Source organism: Abramis brama (assembly GCF_963993115.1).
Source record: "Abramis brama genome assembly, chromosome: 23".
In the NCBI taxonomy this organism is placed as follows: Eukaryota; Metazoa; Chordata; class Actinopteri; order Cypriniformes; family Leuciscidae; genus Abramis; species Abramis brama.
Window position 1 is genome coordinate 7,889,691 of NC_139985.1, and position 18,390 is coordinate 7,908,080.

General features: G+C 38.3%; 1 protein-coding gene across 1 annotated transcript in view; it reads left to right on the forward strand.

The window, feature by feature from the left end:
- The window catches only part of pcdh17 (protocadherin 17), a 71,653-nt gene extending 55,202 nt beyond the window's left edge, over positions 1 to 16,451 (forward strand). Inside the window, exon 5 of the mRNA XM_084101807.1 lies at positions 14,451 to 16,451. Within this exon, the coding sequence (XP_083957933.1) occupies positions 14,451 to 15,151 (701 nt within the window). The 3' untranslated portion in view covers positions 15,152 to 16,451. The remainder of the gene's footprint in view (positions 1 to 14,450) is intronic.
- The last annotated feature ends 1,939 nt before the right edge of the window (positions 16,452 to 18,390 follow it).

The following is an 18,390-nucleotide window of genomic DNA, read 5'->3' on the forward strand; positions in this document are numbered from 1 at the left end:
GTCAAGCATCTCTTTGTAATTTGATCAAATTTATGAAGCAGAGAGTAAATATGTATTTATACGAAAGTTACAGAAGCGTTGGGGCTCTAGACGGCGCAATGCTGTGCCTGTCGGAGAAGGAAAGGTCAATGCTAATGTAATAAAGTGAAACGGAAATCTGCTAGCATGCTAAGCCTGGTAGCGCGGCAGGATATGGAAGCAGGATAAGAGCAGGACAGACGTGTGGTCGGAGTGTGTTCCTTTGCTTTTTAACCAAGTTAGGACCAGGATTCAGACATATGATACTTTAAACCGAGAGAACACTCTCACTTTAGTCACGCTTTTCTTGTTTGTTCCATTTTATGGTTGTTGTCATTCACTGTGTGTGTGTGTGTGTGTGTGCGTGTGCGTGTGCGTGTGTGTGTGTGTGTAAACCATTTAAACCATTCTAGCATAAATAGTTGCACTAAGTTCTACATTAAATTGAATTGATCAAAAACAACTGTAAGGACTTTTATTATGTTACATAAGATTTCAATTTCAAATAAATGCTGTTCTCTTGAACTTTCTATTCATCAAAGAATCCTGGAAAAAAAAGTTTCACATTTCCAGAAGAAATATATATTAAGCTGCACAGTGATTTCAACATTGATAATAATGAGAAATGTTCCACCAAATCAACAAATTGGAATTATTTCTGAAGCAAAGACTGAAGTAATGGCTGCTGAAAATTCAGCATTGCATCACAGGAATAAATGACATTTTAATTGCATGTAATATAAATGAAAATAGATAAAGTTGTAATAATATTTCACAGAATTACTGTATTTTTGATCAAATAAACAGTGAGCATAGAATACTTTTTAAAAACAATACATTTGTGTGTATATATATTAGGGCTGTGAAATGATTAATCGTGATTAATCGCATCCAAAATAAAAGTTTGTATTCACATAATATATGAGTGTGTACTGTGCATAATTATTTTGTATATATAAATACACACACATGCATGTATATATTTAAGAAATATTTGCTTAAATATACTGTATATATAATTTGTATTATATATAAATATAAATATTTTATGTATAAATAAAAAAAAATCTTAAATATATACATGCATGTGTGTGTATTTATATATACAAAATAATTATGCACAGTACACACACATATATTATGTGAACACAAACTTTTATTTTGGATGCGATTAATCGCGATTAATCGTTTCACAGCCCTAATATATATATATATATATATATATATATATTATTTATTTATTTTTTAAATCTATATATACTGTCCCAATAAATAGAAATGTGTGTGTTCTTGTATTTATGGGGACACAAATGTGAATAATGGCATGGGTATTACAACGTAAAAAAAACAATTGGCTTAAAAATATTCTAAACAGTGTTTTGTTTTTGTTTTTTTTACGCCTATGGAGAGTCCCCGCAAGCTACATATTCGTGTGTTCATGTGTGTGTTTGTATCCGTGTGCGTGCGTGTGTGTGTGTGTGTGTGTGTGTGTGTGTGTGTGTGTGTGTGTGTGTGTGTGTGTGTGTGTGTGTGTGTGTGTGTGTGTGTGTGTGTGTATCCGCGTGCGCGCGTGTATGTGTGTGTGTGTGTGTGGACCCCTGGTGTCAGCTGCAGAGATTGGCACTTCCGTCAATGGAACGCTTGCTTATGTTTGGCGCCCTGTTGCTGAAGAGATGGTGGGCATTGCAACACTGTCCACTGCTTTGATCACAAATACTATGACAAAATCTGCTTTCTAAAATGAAATGTATTGATTTATTCTTTTCAGTAATGTGTAAATTAGGGCTGTTAATGGATTTGCTAAATCAATTATCTAAATTAAATTATATGACAAACAGTAATTCATCAAAATAGCAGCAATTTGTTTTACATATTAATATTTCCTGGGAAAAGCCCACATTGCATTAGAAAAACATTGAATTGACATCACACATAGTGGCTTTAGAAGTCAGTGTATGTGCTTCATTTCATTAATCTTTCACTTTTTAAGACGCCGTAAGTAATTCAACTCTTCAGCTCATCGCTTACTGTGGACTGGCAAAAAACATGAAGTGTCACTTCAAGCTTAAATTGCTTAAATGGTAGGAAATCCCTTATTACAGCATTTACAGGGTCAGGAGGCATAATTAATAGCATAACATTTTTATTGTATTTTTAAACATTTTACTAATCACACTAAATTGAATTGACAGGCGCAGTTTAAATGCATCATCTCAGCAATTTGTGAATTAGAATGAGGACGGAACGAGTGGACGGTGCAATGGAGTATGGCAAGCCGTTTTAACTTTTATTCATTTCCAGGATATGAATCCTTGATATCAACAATCAGTTAAAATGATCATTCTTGATATCAGGAATAATGTTTCTACTAGTAACAATGGCAATTTTTGATATCAGGAATTACATTTCCACTAGTAACAATGCTAATTCTTGATATCCACAATTAAATTTTCACTAGTTAAAATGATAATTCTTGATATCAACAATTGAATTTCAACTAGTAAAAACTATAATTCTTGATATCTGTAATTGTATTTTCACTAGTGAAATGTCACCATAGGCTGCCATTCAAAATCAATTATTGATATCAAGAATTGATTTCTTACTAGTTAAAATTCCAGTTTCACATATCAGAAATACAATTCTTACTAGTAAAAAACTTTATTTTTGATATCAAGAATTCAGTTGTCACTAGTTGAAATGTCTATTCTTGATATCAACCATTGAATAGTAACAATGTTCATTTTTGATATCAAGAATTCCATTTTCACTAGTGACAATGTTAATTTCTGATATCATGAATGTGATTGTTACTAGTAAGAAAGACATTTTAGATATCTGAAATTATATTGATATCAGAAATACATTTTCAGATTTTCAAAAATTAACATTTTTACTAGTAGCAATTTAATTGTTGATATCAAGAATAGACATTTTTACTAGTAACCACATAATTATTGATATCAAAAATTATATTTATACTAGTAAGAAATACAAAGTCACAAATATCAAAAACTGATTTCTTACTAGTTAAAATTCTGAATACACATTCTTTATATTTCAATTGAATTTCAACTAGTAAAAACTATAATTCTTGATATTAACAATTTATATCCTGGGAATGGCATCCTGGGAATTATATTTTTTACTAGTTAAAATTCAATTGTTGATATCAAGAATGAACATTTTTACTAGTTGAAATGTAATTCCTGATATCAAAAATTGCCATTGTTACTAGTAGAAACATTATTCCTGATATCAAGAATGATCATTTTAACTAGTGAAAATTGAATTGTTGATATCAAGAATTCATATCCTGGAAATGAATAAAAGTTAAAACGGCTTGCCATAATGGAGAGGGATTAGGAGAGATGCAAGGAAGCCAACGCAAAATTAAAGGACTGGAACAGCTGTGTGTCAAGCTGTGTGAATAGAGAGAGATCTGGCTGCGCTCTCTTCCTGTCCCACTGAAAGCCACTCATGAGATTCAACAGCTTTCTCCCCATGACCCTCAATGTTCACACTGAGAGGGCCGGCTTCAATGGATCAATTACCCCAATGATTATGTTCATCAAATACTTGATTGAAACTCAAATCCCCTCACAGAATTAAATGTTTCTCTCTTTCACATAAGAGAGATGGATTAAAGATGCTTTCAGTCTGTCAATCCATTGGTCCTTTTGTCTGTATTTCGTCTTTTCACTTATTCCCTTTCTCTATCTCCCCCTCCATCTTCCTGTCTATTGTTCACTCATCTTCATTAAAAGGTCACACCTTGATTTCTGATTCTTTTTTCCCCCTCTCTGCATCCTTCCCTCCTATTCCGCCACTTAATGGGGTGAAAGCCATCTCCATTACTGTGAAGTTGTATACACACGAGTACAGATAACACCCGCTGTGTCTAGTAATGAGTGACTGGACATCATCGAGTGTGCCTGTTTAGTTAGCTCGCGATCCGCCTGCATCTCGGAGAAAAGGAGATAATTGACAGACGTATAATCCTCTTCCTCCGCATGGGACTCCGGGGAACCGCCGCAGTGACAAAGTGATGACATGTAGAAAAAGTATTAAATTCAATTGTGGGAAAACAGCAGGAGAAGGAAGGAGCGCAGACTGAGAGTGACATTTACATTACATGAAGTGATTTAGAAAGAGAGTTGCTTAATGCCAGTCACCATTCCAGTCGAATCACCTTTATTTAGACCCATGTATGGCAACGTTTTGGTGTTTTTGAGAGATGTAAATACTTGTTTACAGGCTGTTTTGCCTGGTTAGCATTACCCGGTTAGCTATGTTATGCTAATGGCTACCTTTATATTATAAATTCAGGTATTATAGACATCCTTCGTCAACACTAATATGATGTTTCCAGATGATTTAGTTATTGTCAAGTGAGGAACAGTCCTCTTTTTCCACCCGCTGGGGTTTTTTTGTCACTGAAAAACTGGTGGGTTGCTTTTGTAATACTAGATGAGTCATTGCTTTCCGGGCTTAACATTAACAGTTTATTATTGTAGAAAATAGAATGCAAAGGTAAAAAGAGAGAAGGGGAGAGAGAAAAAAAACAAAACTGTACAAATGCCATTTGGGGAAATTAAAACAGATTAATACAATTAATGAAAAAGGCGTTTTGTGTGTTTGTTGGCGTAATTAGTCGTAGTTATTATAGAAGCAAGTGGGACTTGAGTCACAGTAGGTGTGTGTGTGTGTGTGTGTGCACCTGCTATCCATTTCTTTCCCACCTGTGGAATCCCGCAGTGGTTTTTCAAGCTTTTCCAAGAATGAACTTCGGCTGACGCGGCAGGCGATCACAGCACAAAGACTAAAGGATAGCTTGAATTTGAACTGGCACGTTCACTAGAAGGATATTACAAAAACTTCACCCAGCATGAACGCGACTTCCTCTTTTCCTAATTACAAAGGCGTAAACGACACAGAGGACTTCATTTTGACTTGTCCACCTTTTTCTCATCTTTCCCGTGGCCTCGAAATGGGCTGAATTTTTCTGAATGCACACACAGGTGAAGATCTGCACCTGTTTGTCCCACCAGTCACAGCGGCTCTTGCATATTTACAGCACACATAAAAGGCATACAACAGAGTGTGTGTGTGAATGAATAGAAATCTCATCCTGTTATACCTGCTTCCCTTTTTTTTTATTCCAGGGGTCTTTTTTAGGTACACATCATTAGAAATCATGTTCTGCCCTTGTATCACCTCTGTGGTGCAATGGTTCTTTTGTGTTCACCTTTCTTCCTCTCTAGTTTCCTTTCAGCCGTTGAACCTCAGTCCTATACAGAAATATTGAATACACAAGGTCTCTTTAACACTTTTAAAGCATTTTTTAAAAGGCAGGCATTATTTTTATGCACTTGCCAAATTAGGCACAGGCTTCACCTGATGACAATACAGATAAATAGCTAAAAGGACAGGATGTGTTTTCTTTCTATCAGATAACAAAGAGAGAGATGATGTGATCAATTAATGAGTAGCTGAAGTACTGTAATGAGAAAGACGGGACATTGAACAGTGTACTTTTTGATGATTGAGCATCTTTGTGCAGTAGTAAAAAATTAAAGGTGTGATTTTTGTTGCATTACTGATATGCTAAAGTTTTGTTGTTTTTTGTGGATTGTAAAATTTGTATATACGGGACTTGACATTAACATCCACCAACCCGCCAAATGCGGGTGGATTTCAGCAGTGGCGTCTAACACAGTCACTCCTACAAGCCACTTTGGTGTGTTGAAATTTTTAAATTTTTACAATTGCAGTCTTTTAAAAATTGAATAGAAATCTCATCCTATTCATCCTGAGATTTCAAATCTGAAATATGAAACATAAAGCCACCTCTCAGTACTAAATTTAGTTATTTTTCGCTTCTTAAAGCTCTTAAACAGTCAAATGCACACAAAATAAAGTCAAAATGGTTTAATGGTTTAAGTGAACGTAAACAGTTGAGAACGAAAACGCACGTGTAACAGTATAATGGATCTGTGAGTGAGGTCTTAAAGTGACAGCAGCCTAATATACCTGCTGCCAAATTATGAGATTATATTAAAAATATGGGAGTTTTTCCCCATGGTATCAATGTCAAAATTGTGGCCAGTGAAAATGCTGAGTGGCTTCTAGCCACAGTGGCTGTTGAGCAAAAAAGTTAATGTCAAGCCCTGTATATGAATAAACACATCCAGAGGGTAGAGGACAGATCTGAGTGTGAGTGTGATCACTGAGATCAAAGATGCTGAGATGCTAAGTCCTCTTTCACTGCTGAAGTGCCCAATGATGCTTTCAGAAACTAGTAGCTGGCCAGACAAACATGTAAACACACTCAAGGGGAGGCACAAAACCACACAAACCTATACAGCACAGAATGAGCTCATTTCGCCCTATTCGAATCCACACAGGAACACTCGCACAAATGAGTACGCTTAGTTGAAATGCGACATCCAGTGGTCCATAAAAGTAGCCCTGGCCCCTCCACCCCCATAGTACCTTTCATGTGTGTGTTGTGAAGGTTAGCACATTCTCTTTGAAAGGCCAACAGATCTCTTCCCCGCAGGTGAGCGCTAAGGACCGTAAACCCCCTGTTGAGCCCCTGCTGCGCCAAGAGAAAAACATCTCTCGCTAACCTCTCTCCTCCACACCGCACCCATTCTCTCCCTTCCACTAGTGTCTCGTTCCACCAACGTCCGTCTTCAAGGAGGTCCTGCGTGTGAATGGCCATTGATTTCGTCTTTCTGTGTTTGTTTGGAGTCCTCTCCTTCGCCGTCTACTCCGGAGGCGGGCTACCCTGAGGCCTCGGCTTAGAGCAACTTAACCAGGCATTAGCTGCCTGCTGCTCGGCTGAGAATGCATAATGAAAAGGAGCGTTTGATCGAAAGACATTTGTCCTTGGCTTAGTTAAAGCATCTATGCGTTCCCTTGCTGTTTTCGGGTGGCTTGTCAATGAGCCTCCCAAGAGTCCATCAGTATTTGCCTCCTTATCACCCCTGTCAACTTATCCTGGATCAAAGTGGTCTCAACAACGGACTTTGGTAAAACAGCATATAGGTACACATTTAAAAAAATAATGGTTCCATGGAAGAACCACTGTTGTTTCCCCAAAATCCTTTCAGTGAACAGTTCATAAAATAACCTTTTTTTTCATAGGGTGTGTTCACACTTGTATTTCTGTTCTCTTGGTTCTTTTGGTCTGGACCAAAAAAGAAAATGATACATTTAACCCTTATAGAGTTCACTCTGTCATTTTTAACACCAAACCAAAAGGCATAAGGATAAGGTCTCAACCTGATTGTACAAATTTTATAGGAGGTATATTTTGTGACGAAACTCACCGAACATCCAAAACAATGTTGTGTGCTAAATGCACTGTACTTCTACCCTTTCGGGTACAATAGATTGGCACTGGGGTAGTACCCTTTAAAGGGACCTTTTTGTACCTTATTTACTCATAAAAGTACATTGTAGGACCTTAAGTGTGCATATTACTACTCTAAGGTATTAAAATCCACATTATGGATAATTCTGGCAGTGTATGGTTGTATTTTTACCAGTTGAGAACTCACAAAGAGCTTATAAAATGTGTGAGTCAAAACAGCACTAGGAATTATTCCGTTGCGCACACAAACAAAGATCTGCTGCAAGGAGATGGCGGTTTCAACACCTGTACCGAACTGTGTTGAATGTGATTTCACCAAGTACAACATGATCCTGGATCAACATCTTTGCTGATCCTGGAACAACATTCCATTCAAACAATCAGATTTGAGGGACAAGTTTAGAGTTTATGTCAAGTTTAGGCTTAGGTGCTTCTACATTGGTGTTATTTACCTACTATTTTCCTCTGATTTTAGGGACAAGTTATGGGTAGGGTTAGGTTTTGGGGAAGGGATAGAGTTAGGACTACATTTTTGGACAGGAATGTTGTGCCCACCGAACTGTAATGGGCAACACAGCTCCTATGATGAAAAGATTCAGGTATCTTTGAACATTATTGTGACACATATTGTGACATCACATCCTGTTTTTTGGATCGTTTAGAATTATTTGGTATGTGTTGTGTTCATATCACCAGAGTTCGCTTTAAAGCAGAAGCAGTCCAATTGTTTAGTTATTCAAATGAACCGCACCACTAGCATTCGTTTTAATCAAACCAAACCTGCCCAGTGTGAACACACCTTTAGTGTGAAGAACATTTTAAAATCCTAAAGAATTTTTTTTTTTTCACAATAAAGACGTTTTTGGGGGAATTGAAAGGCTCCATGGGTGTTAAAGGTTCTTCATAGACATGGCATAGATGCCTGTAAAGAACCTTTATTTTTAACTGTATATTTACATATTTAGCGGCGATTTAGACCCGAAAGGCAGAGAGAGATCTGCGGTGAAATGTTCAAACACACAAACATGCACACAGGTGCAGCGCCAGCCTCTCATGAAGGCCTTAAGGCCTGTTCCAGATGTCCGCTGAGCCTTTAAGGTACAAGGCCGGCTACACACACACACACACACACACACACATACACACATACATCCCCCTACCAACTGCGCCCCAGTCTGCCAGGGCACAGGTGCGAGCGCTCTGATGCTACCCTGCTCACGCTGAGCGGGCGTATCACACTTTCTACACAAAGCCTGTGTTCACGATCTCTACCCCACTGCGACTGTGCCCTCTCATGTACCCTCACTCGACTTCATTCCCAATGTAACACCTTTTCAGATGTAAGGCGGTCCACGTGAATGCTAACATGCAGAACTAGCTGCTAACATCATATTTAATGTTTGATGTAACATTCAACAGAATATCGCCTTTTTATCGCCAGTTAAATATCATAAACAGCTCGGCCTGCAGTTAGTACTTCTTATTTATTAGTAGTTCTTAATTTTATTTCCTATGATTTTAATTGATTGTTTCCTTTTACCTCATGGCCTAATGATGGTTCTTATAATGACATCAGAGCAGATTTATAACTGTTGTCTGAGACTATCAACCTCTGTTTGTGCCCACTGGTGGCATACAGCAGATTGAGAGAGAGAGAGAGAGAGAGAGAGAGAGAGAGAGAGAGAAGGAGGGAGAAGCTGAAATTGCTGTTGGCTGCGAGACACACTGTGGACCAAGAAAAGCAGGAAGCTGGTAGTGCGGTGCTGAGATCGGGAGGGGTCACTGGCGAACGAGCACAGAGAAACGGAACGACAGGACTGAAAAACGAATTGCTAATAAAAGATTTGGAGACTCAGATTTGGCTGAGTTAGTCTCCTTCATTCTGTTTCCCAGCTGGAGAATAAAATAAAGCACCTAGTCACCCAAATTCTTCTGAGAAACGCTGGCATTTGAAAGCTTCCTCCTTCACTGAGAGTGCAAGGTGTTTGTTGAATGGCTTCAAACTCTTAAGTGGCCCAGATTTTTACTCTTTCTTTCACCCACCAGGCACAGAGGGAAGGTCTACCTCTGGCAAATTCTTATGACACCATACAATATATTACAAAAATTTAAAAAAAATATGTCAAAAATAGAATATATAATTCAGTTTGTAATGTGTTTTCGTTAAAATGATGTCATACATATGTGTAATTTGTTTTTAATTTTTGGGAATATATTGTATATATAATGTTATTTTATTTTACAAAGTCACCTCTAATCACTGTTGCTAATAGCATAACATTCATTTCAGACAATTCTTTTCTTTTTTTTTATGATTATAATTAAAACATAAGATGTGAGAGGTTGTGCTAATATTGTGAATACAGTCAGACCTTAAGGCCATTGTTAAGCAAGCCATGCACTACCTACAACCCTTTTAGACGTGACTATGTTCATAATATAAGACAACTCAACTCAGATGCAGCAGGGAACAAACCAGAAAGTAGTGAATGTGTTATGATGTGACCTTCTGTTAGGAGTGTCATATAAATATGCTGTTTTCTTGAGTTGCTGCTTCGCCTTTGGGACTTTGTGTGCAAAGTAAAATGAGATTTGTCATACACACATCATTAGCTTGATGAGTGGGACAAGCGCTGTGCTTGCAGAAGTTTCATGCTCTGAAACTGAAGTCTGTGATTCGCTGTAAATGGTGCACAGAGCCGAGCGTGCGCTGCTTGTGATCATAATTGGGCAGTTGATGTGACATTCCTGCAGAGTGGCCGATGAGCCGCCCATAGCTCACGAAGAGCCATTCAATATATAGATCTGAGCGTGAACTGTCAAGAAAACACAGGCATGTCACACAATACAGTTATAATGAAGTGTCCCCAAAACAGCTTGTAACCTTGTGTGCTGACTGTACGTGATGGGGATTGGAGGTGGCAATAATTCACACCATGCCTCCTGCTCTGTATCTGGCGACGAATTAGTGGCCTCAGCCGGTGTCACATGTCTTATTGTTAGTCATGGCGACCCTGCCAAGACTCAAGGTCACTTGTTCCGCCCAGGCATGAATAATCTATTGAAGGATTGGTTCCTCCTGACTGGCTGCATGGAGATGTGTCAGCATGGATTATTTATGCTTTATTGTGCCTCCACTCATTGAACGAGCAGTCGGTCCTGGAAAAAGCAAGTCTGATTTGCTTTCTTAGCGTAGCTGGTTACTAGCAACGTATTTTCGCTGTTATCTTTTCCGCTTGAAATACCATTAAAAAAATTGGTGGCAATATTTTTTGATAGTCTCTTCTGCTCACAAAGACTATTTAATTAAAAAAAAAATATCTGTAAAAAGAGTAATATTGTGAAATGTTATTTCAATATTTAAAATGATATATATTCCTGTGATAAAGCTGAATTTTCAGCAGCCACTACTCCAGCCTTTAGTGTCACATGATCCTTCAGAAATCATCGATATTTTTGTTGTTTAATATTTGTGTATGAGGATTATCTGATGAATAAAACATTTAAAAGAACATGATTATTTGAAATAATCTTTTGTAACATTATAAATGTCTAAATCTGATCAATTTAACGCATCACAGCTGAATAAAAGAAAAACAAACTGACTGTAAATGTTTGTTTTGGTAGTCTTGCATCTAAAGGTACTATGAAAGTGTGGGGCAGAAAGATATGCACACGCACATACACTGTTTAGCATGCATACCCAGGTTAATTTATGTTTAGGGAAGATAAATAGCTGCAAAATCTAGCAAAACAGCTCAGATTCAAAGCCTATGTGGATCTGAAGTCTCTCTCTGTGTGTGTGCGTGTACGTGGGAGATCTCATTATTTAAAGTGGACAGCATGTTCTTCCTCACCTTGTCATGCATGCTAGTTTGTGCCACTCAGGACAAGCCCTTGTCTTCCTCTTGCACAACACAAGAGCACCACATTCTAAATGTCAAGCTCTTTCTCCCCTCTTATGTGGTACTCACCCCGTCCTCTCACACTCTTGCAGAAAGTGTCCCTGAGGACGTACCAGCCTGCTGACCCTCCAAATCCACAAACAAATTTTATACATGGCACAAAACCCTAGGTGTCCCCCTAGTATCGGTCTTTGGCCCGCTACAGAACTCAACTTTCTCGAGTGGCTTTCTCTCTGCTCGGGCCACAGATGCACCGCAGATGTCCGTTTGTGTGTGTGTTGGAAAGACATATTTTGACCTCAGGAGAGGCAGGTGCAGTGTACCGTTACCATTGAGAATGGGTTGGGGAGTTTGAAAACTTTTTCAAGGTTAGCAGAAACCCCACAGACCAGAAACAAACTGAACGGAACCCCAGGGATGGGCTTTTGTTGGCCAGATACACGCACAGTGAAATCTGGAACAATAGAGTTGCAGAGGATCATTTTTCATGACATGGCTTGGCCTTTAGCAGAGAAACATCTGAAAGAGCAATTTAAAATATGATTAATGATGATAATAAGGTCAAGTGGTCATCATTTATACACGCCGAGCCTTGCTCATCGTTTGAAGAAAGAAAACCAATTGACTACACTTCTGTGAAAGTAAACACAGATATCAATTCAACTATGAACACTTTAGCAGTGACAATTGGTGCACTTTCACTAAATGAGGTGAAGAGACAGTGATTTCTTTTCACGGAGAAAGAGTAAATCTAGCTGGCTCCGTTTCCAAATCGTACTGCTCTCAAACTTTAACTGGCTTTATGAATTCCTGTGTCCCATAATTCATTTCATGAAAAAGAAAACAGAAGCGACGTGAAACAGAGCAAGAAACAAAGGAGTGAAGTGAGATGAATATGGCATTTCCATAAGAAAAAAGTTTCTAATCTGATCATGCACTGTTTGAGGTGAAGAAGAGATTAATATTTTGGGGAAATCAATAACTCGAATGAAGATTACTCCAGCATTTGCACTAGGCATTTTCCGATCTCATCTGTTATTCCAAGACACTTAAATGGGTGAGTGATGACTGCTAGATTATTGAAAACATTTCTTCTCATAGATTCATGAGGTTGTTTGTGTTTCCATGTTTTTGTCTCCCAAAAGACAGACATCATCAAACTATTAAATATGAATGGAATACTTTTGTTTGTTCTGCTCAAATCACTGCACTTGACTTGTCAAACTCACATAGAACCGATGGCACGGGTCCCTAACTGTGAGGTCTGCGTGTGTTCACGACCCGGGTCTCAGCTTTACCTGAGCTCTTTGAGCATTTATATTCACAGGGCAACAGCTGTGCTTTCCTTTTCGCTTTTTTTAACTTTCATTTTTCATGTTTTCCCTTTTGTTCCCTTATTTTTTTCCCCCTTTCTTTCATTTCCCATTTTAAAATACATTATTTTTTAATCCTCTTCACAGTCCTGGACCCATTTGACACACCATCAGAACAGCCCACAATAATCCAAAATGTGGTTTCTTCTGAGCTGAGATGAAAGGGGGGAAGACGCGCAGGCACACACACACATACACACGCAGTACTGCACTAGACACTTGGCTCTGTGATATGGCAGGGCTGCCTTGGGATAGCTTCAAAGCCCAGTGACATAAATTTATGATAGCAGCACCACACTTTTTGCCAAAACTGAGCTGTTGTTGTTCTACTGAGTGGAGGGTTGAGGAGAGAGGGAGGGTGTATTGTAGAAAACATGAGCATGATGGTGAGGAACGTGCAGATTCTTTGCCATCTTTTTGATCACGTTTATGGAAAACTCACTTATTTAGCCAGATAGTTCCCATTCTTCCTCTGAATACATTCTTTTATATAATTCATGACTTTGTTTAGCTTGTTTCTGGTATACTATGCAGAAGTTTGGGGTCTGTAATTTTTTTTATATATATTTTTGAAAGAAGACTCTCATGCTCACCGAGGCTGCATTTAAAAAAGAAGAAGAAAAAAAGAAGAAAAAAAACGGTAAAAATAGGGATATTGTGAAATATTATTTCAATTTAAATAACTATCTTCTATTTTTAAATAGTTTAAAATGCAGTTTATTCCTATGATAGAAAAGCTGTATTTTCAGCATCATTACTTCAGTCTTCAGTGTCACATGATGCTTCAGAAATCATTCTAATATGCTGATTTGGTGCTTCCATGGAATTCCATTTTATTTCAGGATTATTTGATGAATACAAATTTTAAAAGAACAGCATTTATTTTAAATACAAATATTTTGTAACAATGTAAAAGTCTTTACCATCACTTTTGATAAATTTGATGCATCCTTGCTGGATAAAAGTACTAATTACTTATACTGACCCCAATGTAGTGTATATATTAATAATTATTATTATTATTACTAATAATAATTCAGAAGAAAGGGCTTTTAGAATGATTCACTAAAAGCACCAGCTCATAAGAGACGTTTGTTCATGAATCAGATTACACTAGTTTTCTGTATGAATGTTGATTGTGCTGGTACTGGTACACTGTCTTTTTATCCCAAATTCAATTTAGACTGCAAACTCAGATTCACAACTCAGGTAAAATGTGATTTCTTTTGACATGGCTCTGATGATTTAGCTCTGCTGAAACGTGGTGCAGGAAACATTGACTCAAGTGTTACATTATCTCAAGATGTTTTTGCACTGATGACAGATTTGTTCATTTGTGACAAATAATCTCTCACTTGTAATTCCTTTCATTTGTGATGTTTTTACTTCACTTAATTATCCAAAATTAGTCTGAATTTCCAACGCTATCTCACAACCAATTCATAAGAATTCGTACGAATGAGTAAAAGGTGACTAATTCATACGAATTCGTACGATTTGTCTAAACCCAGTGATGGGTAGGTTTATGGGCGTGGTCAGGGTTAGGTCATTTGTATGAATTCATGCGAATTGGGAAACTCGTAAAATATGTAAGATTTAGCAAAAATCGTATGAATTTGTACGAGTGAGGTCGTATGAATTCGTACGAATTAGCCACCTTGTAAAATTTGTACGGATTGCCGTGAGATGGGTTGGAATTTCCACATGGTTATTTAACGTGTTGTTGATTTTCCAGAAAAATCAATCTTTTTCTCTCTCTCTTTTTTTTTTTAGAGGAGGATTGTGTGAACTGCACAGAGGAGTGTCGAGTGCTGGGTCACTCTGACCGTTGTTGGATGCCCCAGTTTCCCGTCGGGGCCGGAGGAGCTGGAACTCCCCAAGCCGAGGGCTCTGACTACCGCACCAATCTCTTCGTCCCTGCCGGCATGGAAGCGGTCGCAGTGGAAACCGAGACTTACGAGACAGTTTGCAACCCCAATGGCAAAAAAACTTTCTGCACATTTGGAAAGGAGCGTCGGGACCACACCATCCTGGTGGCGAATGTTAAACCCTACCTAAAGACCAAACGTGCCCTCAGCCCTCTCTTGCAGGAAGTCCCATCTGCCTCATGTAGTCCCACCAAAGGCTGTAGTACAGGTTCCCCGTGCTCTTCGGCCAAAGGCATGGGTGACGGAGCAGAGGCCAAGCCCAGCACCAGCCACTACGGACCCCCAGACGGACAGTATATCTCCCCGAACAAGCAGAACAAAGAGCAGGGCTACTCCACGCTGCCTCCCTCTGACCCCGTGGCCAAAGTCCTGGCTGAAGCGCGTTCGCGGATCAGTCAGGAGACGGCAGTGGAAATGGACTGCGTCTTGGAGCAGGGCGGAGGAGAGATGGGCCGTGGCACCATGGACGCAGACCAGGTGGTCAGAGACATCGACAAACTCCTGCAGGATTGTCGGGGAAACGAAAAGACCCCCATCAGAAAGTAAAAATGGACTTTGAGCGAGCATAAGAAACTACATCGGAGACTACATAAGTCGAGACACTCTCTGAGAGAGTGCGGCGCAGATGGGGATGCTTTTTGAGAACAAAAAATATGCGTACTTGAAGATCTTGGAAAAAAAAACAAAACAAAAAAAACATAAGGAGCAAAAAAAACTGTTCGCTTTTGTTCGTCTGGACGCCGTGTTGTGTTTTGGGGGGCAAGGGAATTCCTTTGGAGTTGCAGAAGTTGCTGCTTCTGGCTTCTTGTGAGCTTTTTCTTCTTCTTCAAGTGCCCACCAGCTTCAAACTCTTTCTTACAGTGACGTCTTTCTGTCACTTACCCGCAAGATGGAGCGTCCTACCCTTCTCCTCCAGGGACTTTTGGAGGGGAAGCGGGTGGACGAAAGTGGTTTGTTATGACAATCGCAAATCAAAAGGGTTCGGGGTGCATCGGACGCCCCAGAACAGATGGACCACACCAAGACAGAGACTCTCTCTTTAACTTTTATTGGCTTTGTAATATCAGCATAAGAAGTGCAAATGATATCAGCAAACTCTGTGTGTGGGGCCTCAAATCTTTAAGGGGGTGGGGGGTAGGGGTTGATTATGAAATGTAACCATTCTTCACCTGTCATTTCTAGTCACGTGTAAACTGTGTCCTCCTCCCATGTATACGTACATATGGAACATTCCAGAACGGTGAACCTGTTACTCTCACTTTATTGGTCCTCTGTGATCATCTGTCTTCAGCTTTTCACTACTTTTAAAGTGACTCTCCACGTGTCCGATGTTAAGTTATAACAGTCACTCTCTTGTATATTAGGGACATTTTTCCTCAACTGTGAAAAGATATATCTATATATGCATATAGATAAATATATATATAAATATATGAACTTATGTATAGTGTCCAGATAACACTGAAAATATTTATACATTTTGTAAAAAAAAAAAAGATGGAAAAACCATTAATCTCAGAAAAAAAAAAAATGAGGGTGCGCACAGGATGAAAATGCAGTTGAAGATATTTATTAAACTGCAAAGGACACTGTTTTCGATTCCAGAAAAACTACATTAACAACAACAACAAAAAAGATTTTAAAAAAGGAAATGTCCCTTCACATTGTCACTTATACACAATATCATTTTAATGTGTAAAATGTATCCAATTTAATGTGTTTACATCAAAACGACATATTTTTATTGATTTTTCTGCAGTTTCTGTGCATTTGAGCCAAATTGTTACGTGTACAAGAGCTATATTGTGTATTTTATTAAATTAATATATGGTTGTGTTGTAATATACATGGGCTTATATTGTACTTGGCAACTGATGCCTTAGTAGTCGTCAAACTCTATGAGTTTAATTTCCATTCGGTTTCATTCTTGGTTCACTCTTTCGCTCTCGCTTTCTGCTTCGCCTCGCTGCTGTGCGTTTGGACAGGTTATGTTGTTTTAAACACGTGTTGGAAAAGACTGCTTAAATGACATGTTCACTACTTGCTGAGTAACTTGTTTTTGTCTACAAGAAACAAAACTAAAAAACAGCCACACACAACTACAGTTTGCCTAGTTTTTTTACAATACCAGCACTGTTTTATGGGCAGCTAATTTTACAAAAATGTCCATTGTCAGAAGTTCTTTGCAAGTGTTGTTTAGCTTCTTGCTCTATTTTGATTTGATGAGCAGAAACAAGTCCTTGGTGAATGTTTAGTGATGCTGTCTAGTCTTTTTAAGGTCATTTGTACTGCAGAGGTTTGGAAGGATTCAGAAGAACATGCTGTTCGTTTAATAATAAGGACCAAAAAGTGGTTCCCTCTGAGGAACCAGTGAAACAAATCAGAATTCATTAATCTATCTTTCTCTCAACGCATAAAGCCTGCCACTTTTGGAAAAAAAAAATACATTTGTTGTGACTTTTGTGCTGTTCCACAACCCAGTAAGCTGCCTTTTTTGCGTACTGCCTCAATTCTATGTTGATTTTAAAGTCACCATGAAATGAAAATTGACCATTCTTATTACAGTATTTATTATAAATGATTTATCCATGCACATCATGTGCCCTCATAATCTTTAACCAAAATAACTTTCCCTTCCTCTTGCAATTACTTGTTTGGCTTGAGGGCGGGACAACCTGTGACTCACATAAGATCAACCAATAGCAAACCACAATGATCCAACCATCCAACCAATACCTGCCAAAATCAAGTACCACCCAACGTTTTTTGTTTTTTTTCTTGTTTGAGAAGCCGTTTCACTCGGATATACCTCACAATAGGGAAGAAAAGACTGGCAACTTCCGTTTCACGCAGACAAACAACATGATATTTTGAAAGCATACGTCCATACATTTTAATATTGAATCAATTTAGTTAGAATCAACATTTAAATCATATCATCCACCATCTTGGTCATCCACTGAGCTTTTATCCGCAAAGTTTTCTTATTTGCTGCCTTTGAATATGGCCAAAAGCGAAGGGAACTTAAAAGACCTAACTTTTGAAACAACCTTTGCTCACTATAGGTTCTTGGGAACAGAACTGTCGTTTTCATCTTTCCCACATAAAATGGATCTCAGTTGTAGCAGTATTGGTAGCTCAAGCTATCATTCCAATTTAGCTTATAATGCTCATAATGACCTTGTGCACTCCTCATATCATAGAATATGAGAAAATAAACAATGAATATATGAATATATACATATATGTCTATATGTTATTAGAACGGTGCCCTGCCCACACAGTGTACTTTGGGATTTGAACTATTCCCAGGCACAGCAATTAAATGAAAAAACCTTTTAAACGAACTGCAGTTATATGTTATGTTTTCAAAGTTTTGCCGCATTGTGACTAAAATGAACTGCCACAATCACAAAAGAAGCAGAAAAAAAACTCAAGGGGAAGAAAACCATTTTCATGATCGGCTATTTATGTCATCAGAAAGCGTTGCCCGCGGTGTGCGTTAAACACAGGTCGCCCTGCACAGCTGCCACAGGGAAGGGGAAAAAACTTCTCTCATCTTCCATAAAGACGCAATCGTGTCTGTTCCATTATTTATTTATATATTTGTTGTTTTATTTATTTATTCATTGTTCTATCCGTGCATGTATTCCTGCTTCAAAGGAGGCTCTCCTAGACTTTCTCCTTTTTTTTGTTTTTTTTGTTGTTTTTTCTCGTTTCATTCTTTATTTTCCACACAGTGGGTTTATCAGTACCCGGGAAAAAGAGAGCAAAAAAAAGCAGTT